This window comes from Drosophila serrata, unplaced genomic scaffold (assembly GCF_035046125.1).
Source record: "Drosophila serrata isolate PLE 108 unplaced genomic scaffold, ASM3504612v1 contig_376, whole genome shotgun sequence".
In the NCBI taxonomy this organism is placed as follows: Eukaryota; Metazoa; Arthropoda; class Insecta; order Diptera; family Drosophilidae; genus Drosophila; species Drosophila serrata.
This window is the reverse complement of record NW_028257274.1, coordinates 2,031,942-2,058,552: the sequence shown is the minus strand read 5'-3', so window position 1 is coordinate 2,058,552 and position 26,611 is coordinate 2,031,942. Positions and strand designations below refer to the sequence as shown.

Below are 26,611 nucleotides of genomic sequence, written 5' to 3'. Positions count from 1 at the left end.
TTTTTATTATTTTATCAGGTTTGTAAAAGTACTTTTACAGGCAGAGGAATTTGGGAAAGGATTGGAATGATTACAAACTTTTGAAGAGCATCCTTTTGTAAATAACTTAAATATAATATAGAATTAAAAATATATCTGAAGCTTCATTTATATTGTTTAAATTATAACGATAGTTTAAAAGCTTAAATTCCAATAAATGTTGATCCATATTTTAATAGAAAACTCTAATTTACTAAAAAGGATCAAATTCGCATTTGTTTTAATTGATTTTCTTCTCTTATAAATTAATCAAAGTTAACTTAAATATTTTGTATATGTATTTCTTGTAATAAATCTTTACAAATCTCTCTATATTTGTTCCATCTTCCAGAACTCCATTCGTCACAATCTGTCGCTGCACAATCGCTTTATGAGAGTGCAGAATGAGGGCACTGGGAAATCCTCCTGGTGGATGCTCAATCCAGAGGCCAAACCTGGAAAATCGGTTCGTCGTCGTGCCGCCTCCATGGAAACATCGCGGTATGAGAAGCGACGTGGACGGGCCAAGAAGCGAGTGGAGGCACTGCGTCAAGCTGGTGTTGTTGGCTTAAACGATGCCACGCCCTCGCCAAGTAGCAGTGTATCCGAGGGATTGGATCACTTCCCAGAGAGTCCTCTGCACAGGTAACTACCAACTGCGAGTAGAAGTCTTAGATTAGAGTAGATACCTTATTGCTTAGCTTTGAAAGTTGATTTATTAATTAGATTTTAGAATATAAAACATACTCTATATAATATTTTGTAGATTTTTAGTATAGAAAAAGCGTGACACTTTAAAATGTATTTGTTAAAATGGGTTAGGAACTTTTATAATTCTTTGCTGTATTCATTTTAAAGGTGTTACTTGATATTCAGCAAACTTGTTAAATAATCTTATATATTCAAATTTTATGAAACTAAAATAATCACCATTATAACATAACCTCTGATTAAAAGCTTGACCTTTAGCATTTATTGTACCAAATTTATACCATTTTCTAGTACAAAAACATTATGTTCTTGCTGGCAATTAATTCGAATTGATAAACAATTATGTAAAAACATTCCTAAGATTTAATTACTATTATCTATAGTAGTTCATGGTGTCTAACCTGTTGAGTCTTTAAATAAAGCAATAAAGGTTGGAATTTAGAATAGTGTCACGATTTTTTCAAACCAGTCGTGAGTTGTCTATTATAAAAGGCACATCGTTTATTTGAAGTAACAAGTTTTTAAAATATTTCTTAGTAATTTGGTTGCTTTTAAATTTAAAAGTAGTAATTATAATTTTATTGATTAGCTTAAATCCTCAATCTCTATTTAGTAATATATATAGAGATATTTAAACCTTAAATAAATATTTAAATATGAAGCATGCCATTAAGTTTCTTACATACATAATATAACAAGTTTCTCTTTGAAATAATATACCTAAAATCAATGCTTTTAAGTAAAATTAGAAAGTTAAAGTAGCACTTCTAGAGCTTGGCTTAATTTATTAAACATTTACTTAACTAACAATCAATACGTAGCGTCAACTTTTTTGATCAATTGGCAAGTCTTGTAGCGCCTCTTTGAGGCATTGTCCCGTCCTAAGTATTATGTCTAAGTTCTCCCTACAGTTAATTATTATATTTTTAATTATTTTATTCGATTTATTATTTATTTATTTCTATTTTCTTTTTTTCTCTTTAATTTTCCTTTTAATTGCAACGATAAAGTGGGAGCGGCTTCCAGTTATCACCCGATTTCCGGCAGCGCGCCTCCTCCAATGCCAGTTCCTGCGGACGCCTGAGTCCGATCCGTGCCCAGGATCTCGAGCCCGATTGGGGCTTCCCCGTTGATTACCAGAACACAACGATGACCCAGGCCCATGCCCAGGCGCTGGAGGAGCTAACCGGGTCCATAGCGGACGAGCTGACGCTGTGCACCCAACAGCAGCAGCAGCAACAGCAAGGGTCAGTTCTCTCGATGGCTGTTTGATTTGATTAATTGTTTTCCTTTTTTGGTTATTCCCTTTTTGTGTAAATATGTGTTAACCAAAAACCAAAATTATTTATTTTGAAATATATATAATTTACTGCATGCTGGAAAATCAAAAAAAACAATACTTAGTCAGAGCTTTGCATGCTGCCAATTTATTGTATTTATTTTTATATTTAAAATCAGATCTATAAAGTCAACTCTCTTCTCGTTCTTGCCACCCAACGATCGTACGGCTGGAGTAGGTTCAGTGCCGCCTCCGGTTTGCCCACGCAGCCACCCCCGCCGCCCTATCAGCCGCCGCAGCATCAGCAGCAGGCGCAACAGCAACAGCAGCAGCAGCAACAGTCGCAGTACGCCCTCAATGGCCCCGCCCTCAATGCCAGTGGCTATAATACGTTGCAGCCACAATCGCAGTGCCTGTTGCATCGCTCCCTCAACTGCAGTTGCCTGCATAATGCAAGAGATGTGAGTTCAACAAAAGATATTGTAAGAAAAAGATATGTAACGCTATACATATAATTTTTCTCGTTCTCCTTAGGGACTGTCACCGAACTCAGTGACCACCACAATGTCGCCCGCCTATCCAAACAGCGAGCCCTCCTCGGACTCCCTGAACACGTACAGTAATGTGGTGCTGGATGGACCCACGGATGCTGGATCGCTTCTTGTCCAGCAGCAGCAACAGCAGCAGCGCTGGAAGGTAGTCTTAAGCTCCTCTTTCTATCTCTTTATAAATCTTCCCTCTACTACAAATCTGTGTATCCCGCTTATCTTCTCTAATCCCTCTAACCGTCTGCGAAACTCCACCCATTTCGATGCGAAATGTTAGATAATAACTGCGCCTCTACTTTGATAGGACAATGCCTGGAGGTGCTCAATAATGAGGCGCAGCCGATAGACGAATTTAATCTGGAGAACTTTCCAGTGGGGAATCTGGAGTGCAATGTCGAGGAGGTTTGCTTATAATCATATACAAAAATTCCTTGAAGGAGTTATTAATATGTTTATATTTATTCCTCTACAGCTGCTGCAGCAGGAGATGAGCTATGGTGGCCTGCTGGACATCAACATACCCTTGGCCACTGTGAACACCAACCTGGTTAGCAACAGTGTTGGCGGTGGTTCGACCATTAGCAACCTCAGCAACCTCAGCGGTCTCTGCAATCTGAGCAGCAATGCCGGCAGCAATCCCAGTCTGAATCAGTTGCAGGCACAGCTCCAACAGCAGCAGCAACAGCAGCAGCAGCACAACTGCAACAGCAGCAGCAACAGCAACAGCAGCAGCAACTGCAACAGCAGCAACAACTGCTGCTAAATAACAACAATAATAATAGCAGCAGCAGCAGCAGCAGTCTGGAATTGGTGACACAAGCGGCCAGCACAAATCTAAACACACGGGTGCAGTACTCGCAGCCCAGTGTGGTCACCTCGCCACCGTCCTGGGTGCACTAGATCCGCTACCAGGATCCCAGGATCTCCAGGATGATCCATAGTCGTTAGGTAACCTGTGTGTGAGCGAGTGTGTGTTGTTTGTGTCGCCAATGGAACGCTTTAAAACGCTAATTCTAAGGACAATAGTGTAAAGTGAAAGCAAAAGGAAGCAAAGTCGCCGCAACAGCAGCTGCTGGATCAGTGAGCAGGATGGGAAGGCTGGAGCCGCAGCTGGATAGCCACTAAAAAGTTTACAAAGTGAGTAGAAAATGATATAGTTTCTTAAATTATTATTAAGAAATATCTGCATTGAAGGGGACTTAGACTTAGCTTCACCCCACTATGACTTCGGTCGGTTTCAATTTACATCAGAGCTCTAAAAGCCATTCAATGTGACAGCATAAATTATGTTAATAAACGTCATTTCATGGCGCGCATTTTATGAATATGTAAAATGTGAAAAACTGGCACAGACCAGGGGGAAGGAAGCACCCTACTCCTGAATTTTCTTTAAGGGATTTTCTTTTCTTTCCTCCTCGTGTTTCGTGTCCTGTTTATATACAAAATCGTCTTCACTTGACTTCATTTCAACCATGAATCTTTTATGGACATTTTTCCTTCTTCCGAATTTCCTTTTCCTGGCCGCGGAATTTGTACTTATTATGTGTTTCCTCTTTATTTCTTTTTTTTGTCTGCTGCTACTTGAGGGCAATTACACGCGTTCAATTATCATAATACATTGTCAAGAGGAGTTTGCTTCGTGTCCTTGTTCCTTTTTTTTTTTTTTTTTCAATTTAAGCGCTTTTAAAGTGAGAGCTTGCCTCGCGCTTGGCGCTCACTCAAATTATGGCAAATTAAGTCAATTTACCTAAGCCATAAAATATGTAAGAGGCCACTTTGCTACCTGGACGAGAGCGAGAGGAATACCTCCTCGCCGGAGTGTCCTTCCAGCGGAACCAGCGCTAATTTGACTGGCCAAGCGAAGCGAAGCCAAGGGAAACAGCCCGAGGGCCATTTTCCTCCTCCGCGCAAATTCGTCAAGGCAACCTCCCCAAATTTCCCTCGATTTTCCCTCGGATAGCAGCTGAATGCTGAAAAATTAATTACGTCCTTAGGGTGACTTATGCATGCCACTGATATCTGACCCCTCGTCAGGTGGTCTCGATGGAGGTGGACACCGAAGTTACGAGGGGACTCCTTGGCTCAAATCAAGCGCGTTAAACGTTGCTAATATTGAAAAATTACACTGGCGATGGGTGAGAGATTGTTTAATGGCAGAGATTTTAGCAGGTTTTTTGATTGAAATATGTTTATTTTTTATGGGAAATTCACTTTGAGATAGAGTAGCATTTGTAATTAATTGTTTAAGAAGAAACTTTGATTGATTTTCATCTTAATTTCTTCAACATTTAGGTGTGTAATTGTTAATAAATTATTATTTTAGTAGTTCAAGCATTCTTCATTAATTTTATTTATATATTTGAAGCTATAAGGAATGATTAAATGGTGTTTAAAGTAACATAGCTTACTCTTATGGTTGTAGATTTATTAATTTCTTTAAAAACATTTTAAATTCCAAGAAACTTGTCCAAAATCATTTCATAACTAGTTCAAATACTAGTTCCTTACAGTAAAATGTTCAATTAATTTATTATTTAAAGTACCTAAGGACAACTCTAACAGCATCTAAATGAATTATATCTAAATGACCGACTACTTTGAGGTAAACTTTTCTAGCCTCTCAATTATACCCGGATTCAGAAATTTTTGGTTCCACTTAACATTCCTTCAACTAAACTGTCCTTTTTCTACATTTTTTGTTTCTATTTCAATGTCACGACTGGCGACGACTGTCACCGCGCATTTTTGCTTTGTGCCAAACTTCAGCGAGAGAAGCCGAGGTGAGGTGTCAGGAAAAAAGGTCCTTTGGGGACCTCGAGTAGAGACTGGGGAAAACCTTTGTCCACACAAATTGAATTCCTCACTAAGTTGGTGCTGTAAGCCAACAATTAGAAAACAGCAAAGCGACCAGAAAAAAACCAAAAGGAAGAATAGAAAGAAAAAGGACCAAGTTGCCAGGCAAAAGGACAAAGTTGTAACTTTGTCAAGTTTGGCGCCAATCGCCTGACGTGCTAATAAAATAAAATTTTGCCAGCAAAGAATTCGAAACGATTTCGAAATTTATGCCAAGTGCAAACTTTTGTGTTTGCCGGGATTTTTTTTAGTCCTTCGCTTCATTTGAGTGAATAATTTGAATTGCATCAGCAGTGGATTTCCATTTCCATTTTATCCACTTTCTTTTTTTTTTGTTTCATAATTCATCCAACTGACGCCGACTAGAGGAATTCCTTTCTTATTATGCTAATGTCTTAAAGAGGGGGCCACTCTCTGTACATATTTAATAAAGAATTTCATAAGGATTTGTTTAACTTTAAGCGAGGGCTAGGGTGTCCTGGATAGGCTTATTAGCCAGGAGCGACACATGCCACTCAATAAGTTGCCGCAAAACGCAACATCTGCCCAGGAGGCACAAGTCACCAGAGTCCTTCAATAAAGCGCTGAAATGATGTAAAATAAGGATCGGGGGTAGGTGTGGAAATCACATCATCGTCCGCAGATTGACTGACTTGACACATAATAAAGTCACACTCAAATTATGGCTGCAGATGCTGTGCCACCAAAGGAGCAAGAATTTACCATTCTCTTGGTTCTTAATACACTGGAAAATGTAAAGGAAATTAACAAGAAATACATGAAAATAATATATATAATATCAAATTTTGAATTAAAAATAAAATAAAGGTTTAGATTAATGAGAATATCAGGTTTGTAAGGTGTGTTTTTGGTGGAGTTGATTATAAATACATGTTCTATTCAATTATCTTCAAACTATAATTTCAAAGGGTTCTGTAACTTAATACATTTTTTTAAGAAAAGGCAAGTGGTTATGAACTTAAGACTTTTTTAATAACAAGGAAAATGTCTTGAACATATTAAGCCTTTTTCTTTTTGTTTCTAAGCTTTCAATGATTCACTCTTTAATAATATAATTGTTTTCTCAATTTCCCCATACTCAACCCAAAATTTCCCCCAGTGCATATTTAACAGGGGGTGCAGGTCGGTTGCCCTGGTGAAACCGCGCGTGAAACACAAAGGCATTTTCAGGCAATTTATTAGTTGACAAAAAGAAGGCAACAAAAAAAAAAAGAAAAAAAGAAACGTGCCCGGAAAATGGGAGGAAAAATGTGCGGCTTCGTTGCCGCGGCCTCTACATTTTCTCTTCCAATTTTTTTTTGTCCTGGCAACCAGAGATTTGGAGGAGACCACCGCAAGTTTCGCTTAGGTGTTGAAACTTGTCCGCAACTCGCTGAATAATTCAGAGGTCCAAAAACTTTGCTGCCTCCCGGCTCACATTTGATTAAATTTTAATGCCAGTGCACATCATTAATAAATTCCCAGAGGTGGGGGGGCGGGGCGAACTTTGAATAAATTGAATTAGCGACAGGATTTTATGTCCTGCGGGAGCTAATCCCCGCAGATTGTTTGACAAACTTTGGACAGGTTTGGCCGTCAACGGTGGGGGGGGGGGCTAAAGTGTCAGAACTAATTGTCCAGCAAAAAAGTGGTGGATAAAAAAGTGCGAGAAAGTGTAGGAAAAATGTAGTCCCCTGCATTGGCATTGGCATTCAAATGAAAATTTCATTATCCTGTGTGCCCGGTGGTGGCGTTAGCGGGAAATCAATTTGTCAGTGCGCTGGGGAAATGCGCGTTTTCATCGTACAAATTGTCAGCAATTTAATAACATTTAAGCTGCCAACGGCGGGAAGCAATGATAAGCGAGGCCACACACACACACACACACACAGAGAAAGAGATTCAGAGTCCTGATCCAACAAGGACCTGTTCGTGGGTCCTTGTGGCAACAAACCGCATTTACACTCACTTAACTCGACACGATGCGGAGGTCGTAGCCTCCATGGATAGCTTTTCCCTTTTCCTGAGCAGGGAAAACAATTGCCGGCAGGAGCTAGTCTGGGTGAGGGGAAAAGCGGAAAAACGGCTTGTGTACGTACAAGCTGCTTAAGGTCCTTAAGGACCCCTCTCCCTCTCTTGCTCTCTCGAACGCACGTTCAAACAAATAAAGCTCTGCGAGCGGTTTAAACACTTGTTGCATGGACAAAGGATAATAATGACGTGACAGCCAGGAGTCCTTACTTATACAGGGACGACCATAAAACACACACATACTATATAAAATATGTTGAGTTTACACTGAAAACATCTTTGGGGTGTACTCTTATTTTTAGGGGAATTTTTTGTGGAGAAATTTAAAGGGTGAGTCAGTCAAAAGCTTGTAATTCTATGAAGGAGTCATTTCCGACCATATATATTCTTAATCAGCATGAACAGCAGAATCGATTTAGCATTTCTGGCAGAACAAAAATTTTACCAAATTAATTTAATTTTGCAAGGGGTCACATCGTGAAAATTGTCAAAATTGGGAAAAATATTTAATCTTTTGTTTGTTAACCAAATAAAAACTAGCAAAGGAACGGTTTCCGAATTAAAATTAATGCTTTTTTGACTTAGTTATGTAGCTTTAAACATTTTAATTTTTCGAGAAAAAAATTGTCATGTAAAAATATTGATGAACATAAATTAAATAATTGAGAATATTTTGAGCTTAGTTCCTATAATTTGACTTCTCAAAGTTTATTTCCTTTCTTGTTTTAAATTCACAAGTATCACGTAATATTTTTTGTGTAAGTAATAAAGCAAACAGAAGGCTCGCATTTATTTTATAAGCCTGCAAGGTGGCAGAAAGGACCTGCCAGAAAGGGGCAAAGACTGGCAAAGACACCTGGTGGCTTCTTGTCTTGTCCTGCTCATTCTTCCGTGAAAACCTCTGCAAATATATGAATTATACCCGAGGCATCTAATCATGAGGGAGGTGGTGACATGTAGTTACAAACCAACAAAAATTTAGTGCCCCCGCGGGTGTTGGCCATAAAGCGCTCATAAGTAGGCAATACATTTCGCACTTGGCACTCCTTCATCTTCATCTCCATCTCCTTGCAGCAGCTTTCATCTTTGATTCCGGGATGGGGGTTCCTTCAAAGTGCCGAGCATAAAATTCAATTGCAGGCCATAAAAACTGCGCGTGATCTACATACCCAATATAATTTAAAGCTGTAACTAATAAAATTGTGTCAGCGATAAGCTTTGATTTTTATGTTTTCTTTTTCGAGGGAATTTATTGAGCCAAGGGGAAGAAATCTTATTTTAAATGTTTAGCTTTGCCGTTGTCGTTTTTATGGCATAATTTTTTGGGCCGTTTGTAGTTTCTGTTTTATCGGAGGGGGAGGAATATACATATTTGCATAAAAATTGCCAAAAATGGAAGCCGAGGGAAAGTGTCATCCTCCTCTATCTCAGTCTCATCAGACACTGCTTATGAATATTTCGGAGCCTGCCAAGTGTCAAGTGCCATTACACGCTCCTTTCCCCCCAAAAAAAAATATAGAGAAATCTGAATAAATTAGCTATTTAAGAGGGGGAAAATGGAGGCCTGTCGTGGTCATTGTAGGACATGCTGATTGTCCTTTTATGAAGTGTTGATTTGGGAATGATTGCTCCATTGAAATTTAATTCTACTTTAAATAGCACAGCTACTATTTCTATTTTCACTAATAGTTTTTTGTATTTTCTTTGTCTCTTTTCAGGATAAATCTGGTCGCTTCTAATTTAACATACATACAATACATATACATAGATATATAAATACAAATATATATATATAAATATATATATATATAATATGCATTACAATTAGAAAACGAAGCATACAAATAATACCAATTAATCACCAATAATTAGATGCTACCATCATTAGTAAAATTCTCTGTTGTGGCAATGCTATAAAAAAAAGGAAAAGGAAAACTTAAAAAAAAGCAACAAGCTAAATTGTCAGCTAGCGAGGGAAAACTTTGAATTGAAAAGAAAACACGGTTTAGTCATTAAGTTCAACTTTGTACATATTAATTTTAATAACCTTGACGTAATGCAACAACCAACAAATAATAATAATAATAATAACAATAATAATAACACTACCTTGGATAATGATAACAAAAAACACAAAAACAAACGTAAAACGTAAACTAAATGTTCGGACAACTAAATGGAAAACTATATTCATTCGTCAAGCTATCAAGGAAGGAAAATAAGAAATAATACAAGAAAAACAACAACAACAAACAAGAAATTAGCACAATTATGTAATAATTTATGCTTAATTAATGTATTTAATTGAAACAAAAAAATCTAATTGTAATTGTATATTTTTTCTATAAAAAAAACAAGAGCAAACGAAACCCTTAAAGAAGAAAACTTGTGTAAAAATTATGCTTAAGATTCGCAATGGAATACGTAATAAATTCTCCGGTTAGTTAGCATCAGAACAGCTTACTGAAAATCCCCCCAAAACCCCCTTTTGTTACCCACAATTAATATGCCAATACATATGTAGATCGTACGCATTAAACAAACGAAATGAATAACCTAAAAACATTAAACCAATTGAATGTAATTCATTGAAATTTCAAATATTAGTAAATGTAAATGTTGCTAGGCAAAAATTAGGAATACGACAAAAATCACAGAATATCCGCAAAAAAACCCAAAAGCCACAACTAAATACCAGAAATAACAAGCAAATACAACAACATGCGCATCATTGTGTACTATTATGGGCTAAATGTTAATTATTAACTAGATTGTACAATTCAAATGTAGTTCATACTATTTAAAATGCAAAAACGGAGTGAAGATGAATAAACTGATGATTCAATATAAGAAACAACACCAATATCATGTCTTTAATATTTATGGTTCCAAAGGAAACTACAAATATAGTAAGTAAACAAGAATGAAAATTAACTTTGGGAAGACGAAGATTTTGTACCATTGTAGTTTTATTTAATTTCAGAATTGTATCAAAAATAGATTATACCTTGGCTTAAAATATTCGCATTCTTTGATTCAATATTTATCGATTTATTTATGTTTTAATTCTTTACACAAAGCAATGTTTAAAAGTCGGAAAGCTTTTCTATGTAAGTTTTTATTAGATTTAAAAATCTGCATACTCTATGTAAAATTTTTAAAAATTCAATATTTTATACATTTTAAACAATTTTAAAATTTTCAAATTTATAAAAAAAATGTAAACATTTTTATTTTAACCGGGCATTGCTAAATTGATTCAGATGTTGATGCTGATCAAGAATCTATATATTATTTTTAGGGTCGGAAATGACTCCTTCACTACTTTAAAAGCTTCCGACTAAAATTATAATACCCTGCAAGAGTATAAAAAGGAAAAAAAAAAGGATTTCCGCCAGGGGATTTGAACTCTCAACCTTTTGCAGATATAATTTTATGTAACTAGGCTTTATTTTAGCCAGCTAAGCCACAACGATCGAAGCGGCCTCGCTGGAGAGTAGCTCAGTTAAATCGTGTCTTGCAAAACTGGTTCTAGCAAGATCAGCTCTGCAGAGGAACACTATAATTCCCAAGTCATTATTCCACGGAAAGCAGCTTAAATACAGGTTCTTGATTCTTCCAGTCCCCCACAAATTGATTACGTCATCAAGTCGTTCTTCAACTCAATTTCACAACTGCCACATACAAACACAAAGCTTACTCGTTGTTGCAAAAACAACTAATAAATATTAATTGTTGAATTGTTTTCAACCTTAAGCCCTTCACCATGAAGGTCTCTTCAAGGAGAAGGAAATGTAAAGTTTCCAAGATATATAATCGATTATTCAATCGATCGCAAAAGCACAATTATCATTGTGAGCCAATGGATGTTGAAATGGGTGAGGAGGAGATTGATCGTTCTCCTCCAATCGATCCCTGCGAGCCAATGGATATGGAGTACTCTGACACACACGTTACTCAGATTGAATCGATACCACCCCCACCATGCCAAATATCTGTATCTATATGTGTTACCGTAGTGCAGCTTCTGCCGAGCACACAGTAACTTAGATGCAGAGTTATAAATTCAAATTTATTTTATTTTTTATTAATTTGCAAAAGTACTGGGGTTTTGTCAGAATAAATTTGATGTCGCTCCTATTATCTTGGTCGGCACTGTATGTTTCGTAAGGAAAACTTGTATAAGCTGTGGTTCACGTCTGTGCTTTTTGTCGCGGTCGGCAAGGCAGCTTCCAACTGAAAGCAGTTTGTAAACTTTGAATGAAAGCAGTGCAATGCACTGAAATCAAAATATTATATTAAAATATTATTAATTATTAAAAATATCATAAAAATATAGAATTCCTACATAAAAAGATAAATCAAACAATAATTTTTTATACTAAATAGTTATCATTCTCTTAACTTTAACTTGTATAATTTGATTTATTTTGATTATAAAAGAAGAATCTTAAAATAAAAATCTTTCCGAAATAAAATTAATGTATTTTTGACTTAATTAGGAGCGTTTAAAATTCAGCCTCCTATTCCGATTGCAAACTGCAAGAGTATACAAACTTCGGCATTCCGAAGCTCGCTTTCTTTATTATTATTATTTTTTATATTTAATCACACGTAATTCATGTTAACTATGATGAACAACGTCATGATATCCACGTCATGATCAGCTGGCCAGCCTCTGTATAGTGTCGTTGTTATTTCCGATTTAATAAACAAATAAACGCACTTCCCCAACACTTCTTCCTCTTCCCGTAAGCTTCCACTTCCCACTTCCACCTCATTCAGAATTCAAAAGCTAAATAAACACAAATTTTCTAAATACGAAGAGTGATTTAGTTAGAAGCTGTTTAAAGTTGTTTTTTGTTTTCAGCAGCAGCTGATTGCTGATTGAACGTTGACCGCCCCAAACACTAGACACACACACACACTCCACAAAAGGCCGGAAACTTTCAATTCAGCAAAGAGTTAGTTTTGAGCAAGAAAGACACTCAAATAAACCGGCCAGTCGCGACTTGTGAGTTTTTAAAGCTGACCAGTTGCCAGGCATTTGTGTTTTCAACCTATTTGGGAACGGCTTTCCGTTTCAGTCTCAGTTTCGTTTTCGTTTTCTGTCAGTTGCATTTCAAGCTTCGAGCTCAGCAGTTGCAGTCGTATTTATTTAAAACAAAACAAAAATCGTTGTAAAATAGCAACAAACAATTAACGTTGTCATACTAAGTTGTAAGTGCGTCGGATTTGTAACTTTTAAACATCAGGAGAGGTTGTATTAATAATAATTCTACAGACATTTATTTTTTTAAGGTTTTGTAAAGTTCAGTGAAGTAAATACTTTCTTTCATTGATTGTATCATTATTTCTGCTTACAATTTTTTTCGTCAATATAGAAATCTATCCCATCAATCAAAAATGATTTTTGTGTCGTCATAATTTCGTAAATCACTCTTATCTTGTATAGTTCTGCTTATTTATTTTTTTTGTGATATAAAAAACCCATCTAACCAATCGATCAACAAACGTTTTCTGTGTCGTCACGATTCGATTTCAGTTTCAGTTTTTATATACAAGTATTCTCGGTTTCGTTTGGATTGGTTGAGGGAATCTCAGCTTTCTAAATGCTAATAGAGGAACTCGCAGCTTTACAAAAGTGGGCGCGACATTTACTTCCTGGACTTAACCTGAACAAAAGGGGAACGGAATTCGTTGTTAATTCTTAAACAGTTTTACTAAATTAAGGCGGTGTCTTGCATAACAAGTGCCGATGACGATGACGATCGGACTGGCAGGGCCTCCCCGTGCTCTTTCTATATAAATATCGTCGTGCAAGCCCATTCTCAGATAGTAATCAAAGCTTAATGTTTGCTCATGCCGAATGTTTTGTTTATATATTAGCATTTTTATAAAGCACACAACATTTATTATTTGCCTACTTGTTTATGGGCACAAGACATTGTAGATATTGTTTGAGATTGCACCTTTGTTGGCTCTCAAACTAAGGTCAGAGAGTATACCCTTCAAAAGCTGTGTCTCAAATTTATTTTCTTCAAAAAAAATGTAATAGAAACTGATGAGAATTTGTTGTGGTAAAAGGGTATTAGTTTGATTGATTGAGGCATTTCCCTTTTGCTAGGTATAGGTTTCACTTTTCTTTTAAGAAAAACCTCAGCGTAAATTGAAATAGTAATGGATATGGCCTGTGGCAATTGTCTGCGAGTGTCTTGAGGCAATTCAAAGGCTTGGCAGGCGGTGAAAATGGGCGGCATTTAATCCAAGCTTGTGAGTCAGTTGAGCCACTCGATCGGTCAGTGGCTCACATATATCTTATATATCTTGAATATATATATAGCGAACACGCGATTCGAGAGCCGCTCAGTTGCCGCTCGTCGTTCGTAGCTTCAAGTACTTCCCAGCTCGGGCTCTGTCTCAGTCTCCGCGTGAAAATCTAGACGAAAACACAACTCAAATTGATCAACAATTGCTTGGAAATTGGTAAATTAAGCAGTTTAATAAGATCATAAAGATGATAATACCTAAATAGGGGGAGTAAATAGAACTCAAAGTTGGACAGTGGTTATTTTTTAGGTCATCTGTCAGTTAGTCAGTCAGTCGCCTTATAATTACAGACTTCAAGTCTCGCATTGTTGTGATATATAGTGCTGCAATTTTAAGTCAAGGTCGATCTTTCGCTTTTAACCCGCTTCAGACTGGTCCAAGACCGGTTTTATTTTCTTGCTGTCTGGTTAAGTTTTGTTATCAAAGCAGGCAAAAGCCAAAGCTCGGGACCCCGCCTGGCCCCCGGGACCCAAATTAGTTGACCAGCAATTAGCGACGTCTCGTTAAATTAGCCTCACTTCTCTTGCAATTAGCCAGATCGTCATCAAACCAAACACGCCATGAAGCTCAACGCGAGTCTAATTCTCATCTGCGCCGCTTTGCTGGGATGCTCAACGGCCACGGATGTCAGGCCATGTCCGAAATGTAAGTGTGAAAAGTTATAAAACTTTAACTGATATGATCTAGTACTAAATAAAGCTATCATGAACATGTGCAGAGCATCTAAAGCCAATAAAACCCTGCAAAAGAATCAATTAAATAATTCAAAAAAAGCCTAATTGAATTCTATGTAATTTGTTAATTTTACCTGTATAATATGAATAATATTCATTAAATATTTAATTGATTTTCTAAATTCACTTTGTTCAACAGCTTAGTATACCATTTTTTTGTAAACCTAAATTATTATCATCATATCAAGTATTACTTTTTATTATAAGCTTAACTTACCCTGTCAACACTGCGTATGAGTAATATGTTAAACAAAAATATAGTCACTGTTACTAAAGTCCAACGAAATATGTTTACAACTGACTTTTATAATGCTTTGTAATTTGAATTTAGAAATAATTATTATAATGACACCAAGTTCTTGATGGACATGTAAATTATTTGTAAAGTCACCAGACAACAGGGCGGATGAGTAATTACACTTTATGTTAAAGTTGTAATTATATGAAACCTTCTATTTTGATAATTAAAATAATATTTTAATGTTACTTAGACATTAAAAATTATCTGATACCTTATGCATTTAAGTGGAATTTAATTTTAATAAGGAATTTTAATTCTAAAACTTGTTTAAGATGATCAACAATAACACAGGTTGGGTGTTATTTCTTTTGAATCAATTTATGCAATGTAGAACTTAACATTCGTACTTTGATTGAATTCTTGAATTGCAAATAATATTTTAACAAAAGCAAGAACACTGTTCGATTATAATTTGTTGATATTTTAAATTTCTACGTAATTTAAGTCCTAAGGCAATTCTATACTAATTCGTTTCTATCGATTCCTAGCTAAATCGAAGGCCCTGAGTGCCAGCGAGGTATCCATCTCGAATTGTCCGAAGAACAAATGCATCCTTAAGCGCAACACCGAGGCAAGCATTGAGATGAAACTCCGGCCGGAGCGTGACTTCCAGGAGCTGACCTCTGACATCCAGGGCATCATCCTGGACGTGCCGCTACCCTTCCCCGGCTACTATGGCACCAGTGCCTGTCCGCACATCTACGACGAGGCGGGCGAGAAGAAGGTGGGCTGCCCCCTAAGGGCCGGCCAGGTGTATACCTACAAGAATAGCTTCAAAATCCTGCCCGTCTACCCCACCGTCAGCCTGGAAATTCACTGGGGACTCGGTGACAAGCAGGGCGATGCTGCCTGCTTCCAGATTCCCGCCAAGATCAAGGCTTAAAACACCGAAGGACAAGAAGTGCACTCAATGTAGCTTTTATTAGTGGTAAATCTTAGAAGCTTAAGTAATAGGGATTAAGTACGGTTAAGTTAGGGCTCCCAAATGACAAGAGCACGCGTGCGCGATCTGGTGGCCAATATTGCGACATCCAGCCAGTGACGCAATATGGCCAGAGGACTCCACCAGAACCCGCTCGGAAGAGGTCTAATAAAAAATGTCCACAACGAACTCTACGAAACGCCTTCATGTACATACACTGCTCTACTTTCTGCCGTGTGCTTGCTTTAATTGGGTTTTTGGAATTGAATTTTTTTGTTTAATTGATGCTCGGCATGCAATGATCTCGTGTGTGATCTTGTGATAAATATCTTTTCAATTTAGCGCTGGCATTCTATGGAGTTCACTTTTTGAGCTCATAAACCGGTTGCTCCTCGTTCTCAGCGGGCTCTAAAGTTAGATCCTGATTCTGCAAAGCCTGTTGCAACTTTCGCCAGCTCTCGGCGGCGGCATCGTATCCCCTTTGAGAGCCTCGGCCACGACCCAACAGCTGCTCCTGTTGCTGCTGCTGCAACTGCCTTAGTTGGTAGCGATGCTGCCGGAGCAACTGGGTCCACTTAAGACCATTGCCATTGCCAATCCGGTTGCGTTCCTCCTCAGCCCGACGGGCCTGGAGAGCAGTAGCTGGAGGAGCTGCTGCCAAGGGTCCACTGTTGGTGTTATCTTCATCATTGTCCTCTGGGTTCTGATTGTTCTGGTTGTTGGTATACAGCTGCTCAGCCAGGGCATCAAGGGCATAGGTATTGGGTCCAGGTCGCTGGGGAAATAAAAGGTTAAAGTTAGGTTGAAATATATACAAGAATTAATCTTTGTTCAGTTAAGGTATTTTAAGGTTATTCCTGTTCTAAATTTAGAATAAGGTGTGAGGGCTTACCTGCTTAGTATCCTCCACCGCCTTGCCTCCGGATCTCTTGCCATGTGCTGTAAAAAAAATATAAAGTACAAGCACACATGTGAGTATTAAAGATGATGAACTTGTCCTATTAGAGCTTAACTGGCGGACACTCACCTCCCCAACATGAATGTCCGTATTCCAGGCAGGAACCTGCAAGTAGGCAACACATTTTTTCCAATTTAAAATAAATCTTCATCAGGTGGCAGTGTAAATTTCTCCTACAAATGAGCCCCGTGGTTTCAAGCCCTCCCTGGGGGGTGTCTAGGTCAAAAGGCTTTAAAGTTTTTCCCTTTTTAAGTCAGTTGCTTTCTTCCTAGGTTTCCTGTAAACCTGTGGATGCTACTTTGGCTGCTACTCTGTCTGATGCCACACAAAACCTGATGTTTATTGTGTACTCGGGCTGCTAATGTCGCAAGCCATGATAAATGCGGCCATTATGGAACTCATACGCCAAGTCAGAGTGGGTTGAGTAATGCACTCGGCAGTGGAAGGTGCAGGAAGTAGAAGGAATCAAGCTACTCAGCAGCTTCCCCGTGCGTGCATTATACTGAGCGAATAAGGTGTTACCTAATTTTGTATCCTTCCCTACAAGGAAGAAGTTACAACAGCCATATTTTCAACAGTGCAGTGGCAGGACCAACCTGTGGCTGTGCATAACACACACTTACAGCTTATACAACGTCCTTGATGCCTCCATGCATTGTGTGCCAAAAAAAAAATGAAGGAACAGAACAGAACAGAACAGAAAAGGTGAAAGAAGGTGGCGGCCCAGAACTAATCACACAAATGGACGGCAACGCATCATCAAGACGAGGACATCGGGACCTCAGCTGGGACAGGACGCCTGGATACGGATGCGAAATGTCAGTCCGAGGGCAGATCTGCGACAAAGAGCAGGAGTTATGGCAAGTGAATAGCAACAAGTTCCATGACGCAGATGGCCCCTAAACTGGGCGGAGGAAGAGTGGGTGGCGTTTGCATAAGCTTAGATAAATATAAATAACTATCTTTTATATATCCAGGCCAGACGATGGACTCACTTCAGTGTCGGCTGTTGCTACCCCGCTGGTCATATATCAAACCCCGTAATCATTTGTCAATTACTTAAACCATGGATTAATTGTTGCCGGGCAGCCGGGCAATGACTGTAGCCCATACATATTGACAGGCATGGCCATCAGAGATAGCGCTTTTCCCCCGCATTTTCCGAAGGACTGTCATTAAGCAAAGTCCCTGCTTAACGGCCTTCCATTGAATCCTTCGACAGCGATGCCTAATTAAGTTGACCATTGCAATTTAATGGCCACATCCTTGATCTTGGCCAACGTTGGACTCGCTGGCCACTTTGGAGTAATGGGAATAATGCGAATAATGCCTTTTTTTTAATGGTTACACCTCTTTATTGTGCGACGCAATTTGTCTGGAAACCCCATTAAATGGGCCATTCTACCTGTGACGGGTCAGTATCTGAGTATCTCAGTATCTCACTTCTGCTATCTCTGACTTTTGTTTGGGTTTTTGTTTCGATGGTTGCCGTTTCGGGGGATTCCCCCACTCAGGACAGACAATTGCCAAAATTATCATTAAATGTATCATTCGGTGTTTGGGTTATTGTTTAGTGCGCCACTTAACGCAATAATTATTAATTTAATAGCGAAGTGTCGTTGGACATTAAGTCGTCTCAGAGACAAAGGTTATATAACAACCTTATAAAGTTTATTCTGAGTCTAAATAATGACTCAGAATATACGTTATTAAAATTAGAATAACATAAGTCCTACAAATAGTAGCTGTTTTTTGGAAGTTATTCTTGTTATTAAATTAAAAAAACCAACTTAAGGAAGTTTAAGTTTATAAACCCTTTTAGTTTGCATTGAATGATAGGTTCAAATCTTAAATCGATCATAACTAAGGTTAAAATATTCGAATGCTTTGAATCAATAATTATCGATATTTTTATATGACAAATTATTGACAAAATTTAAGTTTAAAATCCTCATAACTTTGTCAAAGAATCATTAATATTAATTTGAAAAGCTTTCCCATGTTAGCTTTTATTGGGTTAATAAATTTGCATACTCAATTTAAAATTTAAAAATATTAAATTTTTTGACAACGTTTAGCAATTTTAACGATGTAACCCCTTATCTTTTTTTTTTGAAAAAATTGAAAATTATTTACCTGCCGGTTCGCCTGTTGATGCTGATCAAGAATATATATGTTTTAAAGGGTCGGAAATGACTCCTTCACATAATTACAAGCTTCTGACTGTAATTACCCTGGAGAGGTATAATATGCTAAAAAATTCACATTTTTAGAAATTTTTATCAATCAACTGTCGGATAATTTTAATGGTAAATTTACGAAAATAAATCATTAAAAATGATTCATACCAAATTAATAAATGTACCTTATGTAAGGCGCATATCTTCATCTATATATGAATTATATAAATCTATATAAGTTTTATACAAATAACCCTTCTTTTACGGGTCTTCTTTATATTATTCTTAATTTTTGTAAGGTAAAATAATATTATTTCCCTTAACAGATCTCCTAAATTTATATTCTGTATAATTTATGTCGTACAAATTATATTTTCCATGCTCAGATTTTCTAAAATTTATGTTCTATATAAATAATATCAGCTCCGATTACCGAACCTGAACCTAACCCAATCTACGCAATTTGTGGAATTTTTCCTATCCAAATGTCGGCTCTTTTTGTCCATTTTGGTTTATCTCTTTTTGCCGCATCCCATAAAAAAAACCCCAACTAAATGGAAATGGTATTCAAAGGGGAAGGGTGCTAACATGGCCAAGAATGACGGCCATGCCACCCACAATTGCAATGCTTGCAGGCGGCACAGCTTGACATTTTCACACGTTCGGCTCGAGGTTTATTTCCACGTTCTCGCTGACGTTCTTTTCGTGTCTCCGTGGGTTCCTCTATGGGCCATGTCACGGGTTCTACGCTTTACATTGAATACACAGTGAAAAATCACAGGTCAATTTTAAAAGTTCACATATATCTCCTACTTGAAATGGTATTAGTCATATTAAGTCAAGTTTATAAATGCTCAAAATCTGATTAGCAGAATAGTTTACTTAATAACATAAAGTGCTTTTAGTTGTTGCTTTGGAAATCAATTCCAGGATAACATTTTTATTATCAAGATTAACATATATATATGCAACTTTTTCTTACCGTGTCCCTGTTATTTGGCACGCAGTTGGGATTAATTTACGACGGCAATTGAAAGCGTCGAAAGCGGTTGTGCCGGAGGGGTTTGTTGATGGTCCGAAGGGCGATCTAACCCTACCCCAAGCCCCATCCCCGATCCCCAATCAATTTCCACCTGTTAGCCTGCATTCCCAGGTGAGTAAGGTGAAAATACGTAGAAAAAAACCCAGAAAAGGGAAGCCGCCAAAACCAGCGAGCAAACAAAGGCGTATCAGCAGGAAAATGTGCATAAAACTCAGGCTGATAAGGCGGATTAGAGCCGCCAAAAGGAAAGGGGGGTTAATGGTGGTAAATGGGAGCTGGAGTTTTCCCGGTTAAACCATGATATTGCTAATATGTGTTAATCAGTTGGTAGTTTGGTATTTTTATGATCCAGGTCCAGATAGGACACCACCAGTTAATTTTTGGAAATATGACTCAGCTAAATATTCAATTTCATCACTAGACCGAAAGCCCCGAAAGTATACCTCGAAAGCTGATAAAAAAAAACAATTAGGTACGATAAACTAATTCATATTATTTGTTTAAGTAATTAAATACTTTAATGAAACATTGGAAAATTATTGTTCGCAGCAACTGAAAAATGTTTCGATTAACTCCTTATATTTCTTGACGATATTTAAATATTCAAAATGGTATTGAATAGAAAATGTTTTGTGTTGGTAGGGTTTAATTTTTAACCTCAAGGTATAATTATTACTTACATATAATGAAAAGGGAGTTGACCGTGATATAATAAAGTATTTAATTATTTTTGTAAGGATTATATTCACACACAGAAGGAATTATGTATTTATTTAGTGATGTTTAATTGGCTACTAATTGAATTAATGCTTTGAGTTTGCATTTTATAACAGTTTTACCCAAATAATGTAAATGAAGAAAAAGCTCTTTATAAGGGAATATAAATTTTAAATTGGAAGTTTTTACTGATTCTCTACGTGAACCCATTTTATTTAAATGCATTAAGTTATATTATTTATTAAAATTTTAAGAAAAAACTAAGTTTCGATATTATCCGTCAAATAAATTAAAATTATCTTTATGTTATATAAAGATTGCCATGGCCTACTAAAGATGCCAAAAAGTCAGGTCAGTATATGGTTTAATTAATATATTTTATGAATTTTTTACCAGTGGTGCTTAAAACTAAAAAGGACAGAAACTAACTCTCAACCAGAGCCAGAATAATATTCATACTAATATTATTATTCATCGTATTAAGTGAAATTTGATGTTAATTATTTCTTACCTGTCACCAAGGCAAAGAGCGCCACCAACACCAACAAAGTCCAACTGCACTTGAGATACCGCATTTTGTAATGGATTTTTGCTTTTTTTTTTAATAGCACTCTCTTCTGCACTCAAATTGTTTGATGTCAATTATAATTTATTCCAGCTGCAAGCACTTTTGGCAACTTTTAGTAAAACTTTTCACACTGCAAATCTGAACACTGAACTTAGAGCCAGGGAACTGGAGCCTAGAGAGCTGAGAGCTGAGGTGAGCTGCCACTTGTTGATCGGAGTCAGGTGCTCTTCGCTGCGAATTGCCAGCAAACTGTGGTCGGTCAGCGGCTTTTATAGCATGCTCCTGGCACAGGCACTTTACGTCCACAGAATGCAGATAACGGGACGACCCATACGAGCGGAAGTACCCGAACGAGGAGCCTCCAACCCGAAGAAACACGAGCGCAGCCGAAGCGCAACCAATGAACCAATGAGCGGTGAGTTGGAGGCGCCCACGCAACAGGCTGCCATCGGTAAGGGTTAAGGGGGGTCAACGGGGGCTAAAGTTAATAGGGGGAACGAGGGGGCGGCATGGGAGGGTGTACTTTATGACAGGGGCGGCATTAAGGGGATACATTTAGGCACGAGTTTTTAAAATAACTAGCTACTACAAGGACTATTATTTTGATGTATTATAATTCCACTTAATGAATTTAATAAACATTTAAGTACAAAACGCTTAAATTCCTATTTATTACTTAATAAATATTAAATATTAAGCACTATTTATTATTAGTAATAATGGCAATGACAATGAAGACATTTACATTTTTTCATTTTGGTTCATTTGGATTTTTAATATTAAAAGATTTCTATAAATTAATTAATAGAAAGTTTAGGCTAAATACACCCCCCTTAACCCCACCTCTGTGCTACAAGAAAAGGCGAAGCTATAAAGTAAATGCAGTTGTCGGCCCCCCACGCAGGCAACGCAAGTTCATTTTGTGGCCAACGAAGGACTTTACTTTTAATTATCGTTGAAAAAAAGTTGTGTTGTTCCTCTTAAACGCTTTGGCATTTGTTAAAGTAAAAATATTTACCTGTCTTTTTGTATCAATGACAATTTAAAATTTTATTATGAGATTTTAATTAAGAACAAGAAAGATTTAAATTCGATCTCTAGGAGTAAATACAATATAAATTATTTATATACATTTATGTTAAAACAACAATAAAGTAATACCTGCTTTTATGTTTAGATTTACAGTTTTACATAAACCGTTTTGCGTTTTCGTCTATTCAATTCGTATGGCAGTTATGGATATTTATAGTCCGATTTTCAAAGCATTTTAGACAACATTACAGATTAATATATAATGGTTATACATATATGAAATTTAATGAAAATCTATTATTGAAAACTGGAAAAGTTATAATTTTTCTTTAAATTTTACGATCGTTCATATGACAGCTATATATATATATATATATATATATATATATATGTAGTCCACCGATTCGATACTTAGTGTTAAGAGTTACTTACTGCTCGAAGTAACTTATTGATTATAGTTAAATTAAATAGCTCGCTGTTTCTCTCTGCCTCTCCCCCTCTATCGCATTATGTTGATCTCTAGAGACAACTCCTCTCCCGCGCACTCACACTCACTTTCTCTGCTCTTCTCTGCTCTGCTCTGCTCTGCTCTGCTCTGCTCGGGCACTATAAATAGAGGCGCTGAGGTCGCGCGCGCCTCAGTCTGTCCTAGGGGTACCTAGTGTTAACATCAATAGTGATAGTGCATGTGATCAGCCTTCGACCTCAAAAATATGACGTGGCCAATGCAAAAGATCTGGATGACCAGGAAGAAGCTCTCTTGGATTCTTGGTCACTACACTGGAAGGAAGTAAGCAATGACGTGTCCTTTACTGCGGTAAGTCTTAACCATGACATGATCAGGCCTAGGTCTAAAGTTTATATTCCAATTTATTTCTTTATTGCCATGGTCCCTTTACATCCTTAGATACTTACTCATTCTTTTAGATACTTTAGATACTTACTGATATAGTTACTTACTGCTTATAGATACTTACTGTTCAGAGTTACTTAATGTTCTTTGATACTTACTGGTCAGAGTTACTAAATGTTCATTGATACTTACTGCTCATAGTTACTTACTCTATTGTTTATAGTTAAATTAAATATCAGCTCGCTGCTCCTCTCTGCCTCTCCCCGTCTCACTCTATGTTAATAGCTCTATGTTAATCTCTAGAGGCAACTGCTTCTCTCCCACGCACTCACTCTCACTTTCTCTGCTCTTCTCTGCTCTGCTCGGGGACTATAAATAGAGGCGCTGAGGTCGCGCGCGCCTCAGTCTGTCCTAGGGGTACCTAGTGTTAACATCGATAGTGAATGTGCAAGTGATCAGCCTTCGACCTCAAAAATATGACGTGGCCAATGCAAAACATCTGGATGACCAGGAAGAAGCTTCTTTGGATGAAGTCACCCAATTTTGGTCACTACACTGGAAGGAAGTAAGCAATGACGTGTCCTTTACTGCGGTAAGTCTTAACCATGACATGATCAGGCCTTGGTCTAGACTTTATATTCTAATTTATTTCTTTATTGCTATGGTCCCCTTTAGATACTTAGATACTTACTCATACTTTTAAATAGTTTAGATAATTACTGATATAGTTACATACTGGTTATAGATACTTACTGATCAGAGTTACTTAATGTTCATTGATACTTACTGGTCAGAGTTACTTACTGCTCATAGTTACTTATTGTTTATAGTTAAATTAAATATCAGCTCGCTGCTCCTCTCTTCCTCTCCCCGTCTCACTCTATGTTAATCGCTCTATGTTAATCTCTCTAGGCAACTGCTTCTCTCACGCCTCACTCACTTCTCTGCTCTTCTCCGCTCTGCTCGGGGACTATAAATAGAGGCGCTGAGGTCGCGCGCGCCTCAGTCTGTCCTAGGGGTACCTAGTGTTAACATCAATAGTGAATGTGCAAGTGATCAGCCTTCGACCTCAAAAATATGACGTGGCCAATGCAACACATCTGGATGACTAGGAAGAAGCTTACTTTGAATGAAGTCACCCAATATTGGTCACTACACTGAAAGGAAGTAAACAATGACGTGTCCTTTACTGCGGTAAGTCTTGATCATGACTTTTATTTTATGTATGAGGAAGCTATTGGTGGTATCAGACCTAGGTCTAGACTATATATTCCAATTTATTTCCTTACTTCCATACTGCTTTGGTCCCCTTTACATACTTAGAAACTTTCTAATATTTTTAGATATCTTAGATACTTACTTATTATAGTTACTTACTGGTCATAGATATTTACTGTTCAAAGTTACTTAATGTTCATTGATATTTACTGATCAGAGTTACTTACTGGTCATATTTACTTATTGTTTATAGTTAATTTAAATATCAGCTCGCTGCTCCTCTCTGCCTCTCCCCGTCTCACTCTATGTTAATCTCTAGAGGCAACTGTTTCTCTCCCACGCACTCACTCTCACTTTCTCTGCTCTTCTCCGCTCTGCTCTTCTCCGCTCTGCTCGGGGACTATAAATAGAGGCGCTGAGGTCGCGCGCGCCTCAGTCTGTCCTAGGGGTACCTAGTGTTAACATCAATAGTGAATGTGCAAGTGATCAGCCTTCGACCTCAAAAATATGACGTGGCCAATGAAACACATCTGGATGACTAGGAAGAAGCTTACTTTGAATGAAGTCACCCAATATTGGTCACTACACTGAAAGGAAGTAAACAATGACGTGTCCTTTACTGCGGTAAGTCTTGATCATGACTTTTATTTTATGTATGAAGAAGCTATTTGTGGTATCAGACCTAGGTCTAGACTATATATTCCAATTTATTTCCTTACTTCCATACTGCTTTGGTCCCCTTTACATACTTGAAACTTTCTATTATTTTTAGATCATAGATACTTACTGCTCAGAGTTTCTTAATGTTACAAAAGTTACAAGTCATTGTTTATTAGTGTTCAAAGTTAGTTACTTATCATACATACTTACTGTTCATAGGTACTTACTGTTCAGAGTTACTTATTGCTCATAGTTACTTAGTGGTTTTAGTCAATTACTGATAATATTTATTTATTGATCATAGTTAATTATTGATCATAGTTATTTAATGTTCATTGAAACTTGCTAATCATAGTAACTTAATATTCATTGATTCTTACCGAAAGAAAACAAAATTTAATTTTAATTCTCATTCTTTTATTATTGGCTGTCCTTACAATAAATCTTAATTCAGTGTGATAGACTGTCGCGTGGCTGTAGCGTAAATCATGTGTTGGCCTCTGCAGGTGCATTTACAATTCATTATTGTGTACGTGTGCATGTGCATTTATTGTATGTGTATGCATGCGTAGCTTGGTAGTGTCGTTAATTAGCTACCAAAAAAACATTTCATTTGTTACGTAAGTATAATCATTTAGTTTCGAACGCAATTGGAGCAAATAAAGAAGTCTGCTGCGGCTCCAGGATGCAGCAAGACCAACTTGGTAATGTTGACCATCGTGTGTGCGGGTGAGTACGTATGTGTGTGTGTGTGTGTGTGTGTGTGTGTGTGTGTGTGTGTGTGGGTGGGTGGGTGTGTGGGGGACGTGCTGCCTTAAGTGTGATCTTAAGAGTGTCCTGTGTACTAGCATGGATCCTTACTCCAGCTTAGCCAGGATATCACCCTCGCGGAACAGCAAATACTCGCTCTTGTCGTCCATGTCCACCTTGGTGCCACCGTACTTGGGCAGCAGGACACGGTCGCCCTCCTTCACGCCCACAGCCAGGTGGCCAGCACCGGCTGGATTGCGAGCTCCTGGGCCGACGGCCACCACAACGCCCTGCATCTCCTTGGGCACAGACTCCTCTGGCAGCAAGATGCCGCCGGCTGTGGTGGTCTTGACCTCGAAGCGCTTGATCAGGATGCGGTCCAGCATCGGAATCACCTTCTTAATCACGTTCGACATCGTCTCGCTTAGTTCTTGGTAGTGCCAAAGTTTGTCGCCGAACGGAGAACTTAAGAAAAAAAACTATGAAGATTGAGAGTTAAGAATGAATTTGGATTATTTTTCTCACAAAAACTAGTTCACTTTTACCTTGGCCAAATTTTTTTTTTCAGGTTTTTAAAGAATTTTTTTTGGGTTTTTTATGAGGCAGTCGATGCTTTCCCTTCGTATATTAGATGTAGACTGAATTCGTTAGGGACTGGTCAGAACTAATACGACTGACGGCCAAAACTCAAGGCTATATTGATAAATATTGTTTTTTTAAAGGCTTACTTGGATCGAAATAAATCAGTTAGAAGCTTAAAACGCAGTGAAGGAATCATTTCCTGCCCTACAAATCATACATACATTCTTAATCAGCATCCAAAGCAGAGTCGATCTAGGCATGTTCGGATAGTAAATAAATTTTTGAATTGAAAAAAATGAGGTTACATTTTCTAAATGTTTAAAT

General features: G+C 37.6%; 4 protein-coding genes and 2 long non-coding RNA genes across 9 annotated transcripts in view; 4 read left to right on the top strand and 2 right to left on the bottom strand.

The window, feature by feature from the left end:
• Nucleotides 1-10,297, top strand: part of foxo (forkhead box, sub-group O) — a 39,402-nt gene extending 29,105 nt beyond the window's left edge. Inside the window, 8 exon segments of the mRNA XM_086839700.1 lie at nucleotides 371-663; nucleotides 1,740-1,976; nucleotides 2,247-2,469; nucleotides 2,543-2,699; nucleotides 2,813-2,958; nucleotides 3,029-3,248; nucleotides 3,251-3,693; nucleotides 9,159-10,297. Of these exon segments, the coding sequence (XP_086695826.1) occupies nucleotides 371-663; nucleotides 1,740-1,976; nucleotides 2,247-2,469; nucleotides 2,543-2,699; nucleotides 2,813-2,958; nucleotides 3,029-3,248; nucleotides 3,251-3,456 (1,482 nt within the window). The 3' untranslated portion in view covers nucleotides 3,457-3,693; nucleotides 9,159-10,297.
• A 2,145-nt stretch (nucleotides 10,298-12,442) lies between these two features.
• On the top strand, nucleotides 12,443-15,916 carry Npc2b (Niemann-Pick type C-2b). 4 transcript variants are annotated; one of them, XM_020961996.2, is made up of 3 exons: nucleotides 12,443-12,660; nucleotides 14,308-14,415; nucleotides 15,294-15,916. In XM_020961996.2, exons 2-3 carry the CDS (start codon nucleotides 14,331-14,333, stop codon nucleotides 15,686-15,688), a joined length of 480 nt encoding a protein of 159 aa, XP_020817655.2. In that variant the 5' UTR covers nucleotides 12,443-12,660; nucleotides 14,308-14,330; the 3' UTR covers nucleotides 15,689-15,916. The 4 variants fall into 4 exon arrangements, with proteins under 4 accessions (XP_020817655.2, XP_020817653.2, XP_020817656.2 ...); XM_020961994.2 differs by having other exon boundaries at nucleotides 12,444-12,660; nucleotides 14,304-14,415; XM_020961997.2 differs by lacking the exon at nucleotides 12,443-12,660 and adding an exon at nucleotides 13,805-13,926.
• Nucleotides 15,709-21,503, bottom strand: CCHa1 (neuropeptide CCHamide 1). The gene is made up of 4 exons (XM_020959174.2): nucleotides 21,136-21,503; nucleotides 16,755-16,790; nucleotides 16,620-16,666; nucleotides 15,709-16,502 (listed from the first exon to the last, which is right to left on the bottom strand). The coding sequence occupies exons 1-4, from the start codon at nucleotides 21,197-21,199 to the stop codon at nucleotides 16,089-16,091; spliced, it is 561 nt and encodes a 186-aa protein (XP_020814833.2). The 5' UTR covers nucleotides 21,200-21,503; the 3' UTR covers nucleotides 15,709-16,088.
• LOC147642652 (uncharacterized) lies at nucleotides 16,962-17,379 on the top strand. The gene is made up of 2 exons (XR_015273187.1): nucleotides 16,962-17,100; nucleotides 17,233-17,379. It is a non-coding gene; the product is annotated as an uncharacterized LOC147642652 (long non-coding RNA).
• LOC147642651 (uncharacterized) lies at nucleotides 17,470-18,795 on the top strand. Its single transcript, XR_015273188.1, has 2 exons — nucleotides 17,470-17,604; nucleotides 17,663-18,795. It is a non-coding gene; the product is annotated as an uncharacterized LOC147642651 (long non-coding RNA).
• Nucleotides 21,504-25,355: 3,852 nt separating the features above from the next.
• Nucleotides 25,356-26,539, bottom strand: LOC110191052 (10 kDa heat shock protein, mitochondrial). Its single transcript, XM_020961778.2, has 2 exons — nucleotides 26,251-26,539; nucleotides 25,356-26,184 (listed from the first exon to the last, which is right to left on the bottom strand). Exon 2 carries the CDS (start codon nucleotides 26,119-26,121, stop codon nucleotides 25,813-25,815), a length of 309 nt encoding a protein of 102 aa, XP_020817437.1. The 5' UTR covers nucleotides 26,122-26,184; nucleotides 26,251-26,539; the 3' UTR covers nucleotides 25,356-25,812.
• Between the last annotated feature and the right edge of the window lie 72 nt (nucleotides 26,540-26,611).

Coding starts and splice junctions, on each gene's coding strand:
- CCHa1 (XM_020959174.2), bottom strand. CDS start 21,199: ATGCGGTATCTCAAGTGCAGTTGGACTTTGTTGGTGTTGGTGGCGCTC. Junction 16,791..21,135: donor GCTCTTTGCCTTGGTGACAG/GTAAGAAATAAT, acceptor GCCTACTTGCAG/GTTCCTGCCTGGAATACGGA. Junction 16,503..16,619: donor CGGTGGAGGATACTAAGCAG/GTAAGCCCTCAC, acceptor TTATTTCCCCAG/CGACCTGGACCCAATACCTA.
- LOC110191052 (XM_020961778.2), bottom strand. CDS start 26,121: ATGTCGAACGTGATTAAGAAGGTGATTCCGATGCTGGACCGCATCCTG.
- Npc2b (XM_020961996.2), top strand. CDS start 14,331: ATGAAGCTCAACGCGAGTCTAATTCTCATCTGCGCCGCTTTGCTGGGA. Junction 14,416..15,293: donor TGTCAGGCCATGTCCGAAAT/GTAAGTGTGAAA, acceptor ATCGATTCCTAG/CTAAATCGAAGGCCCTGAGT.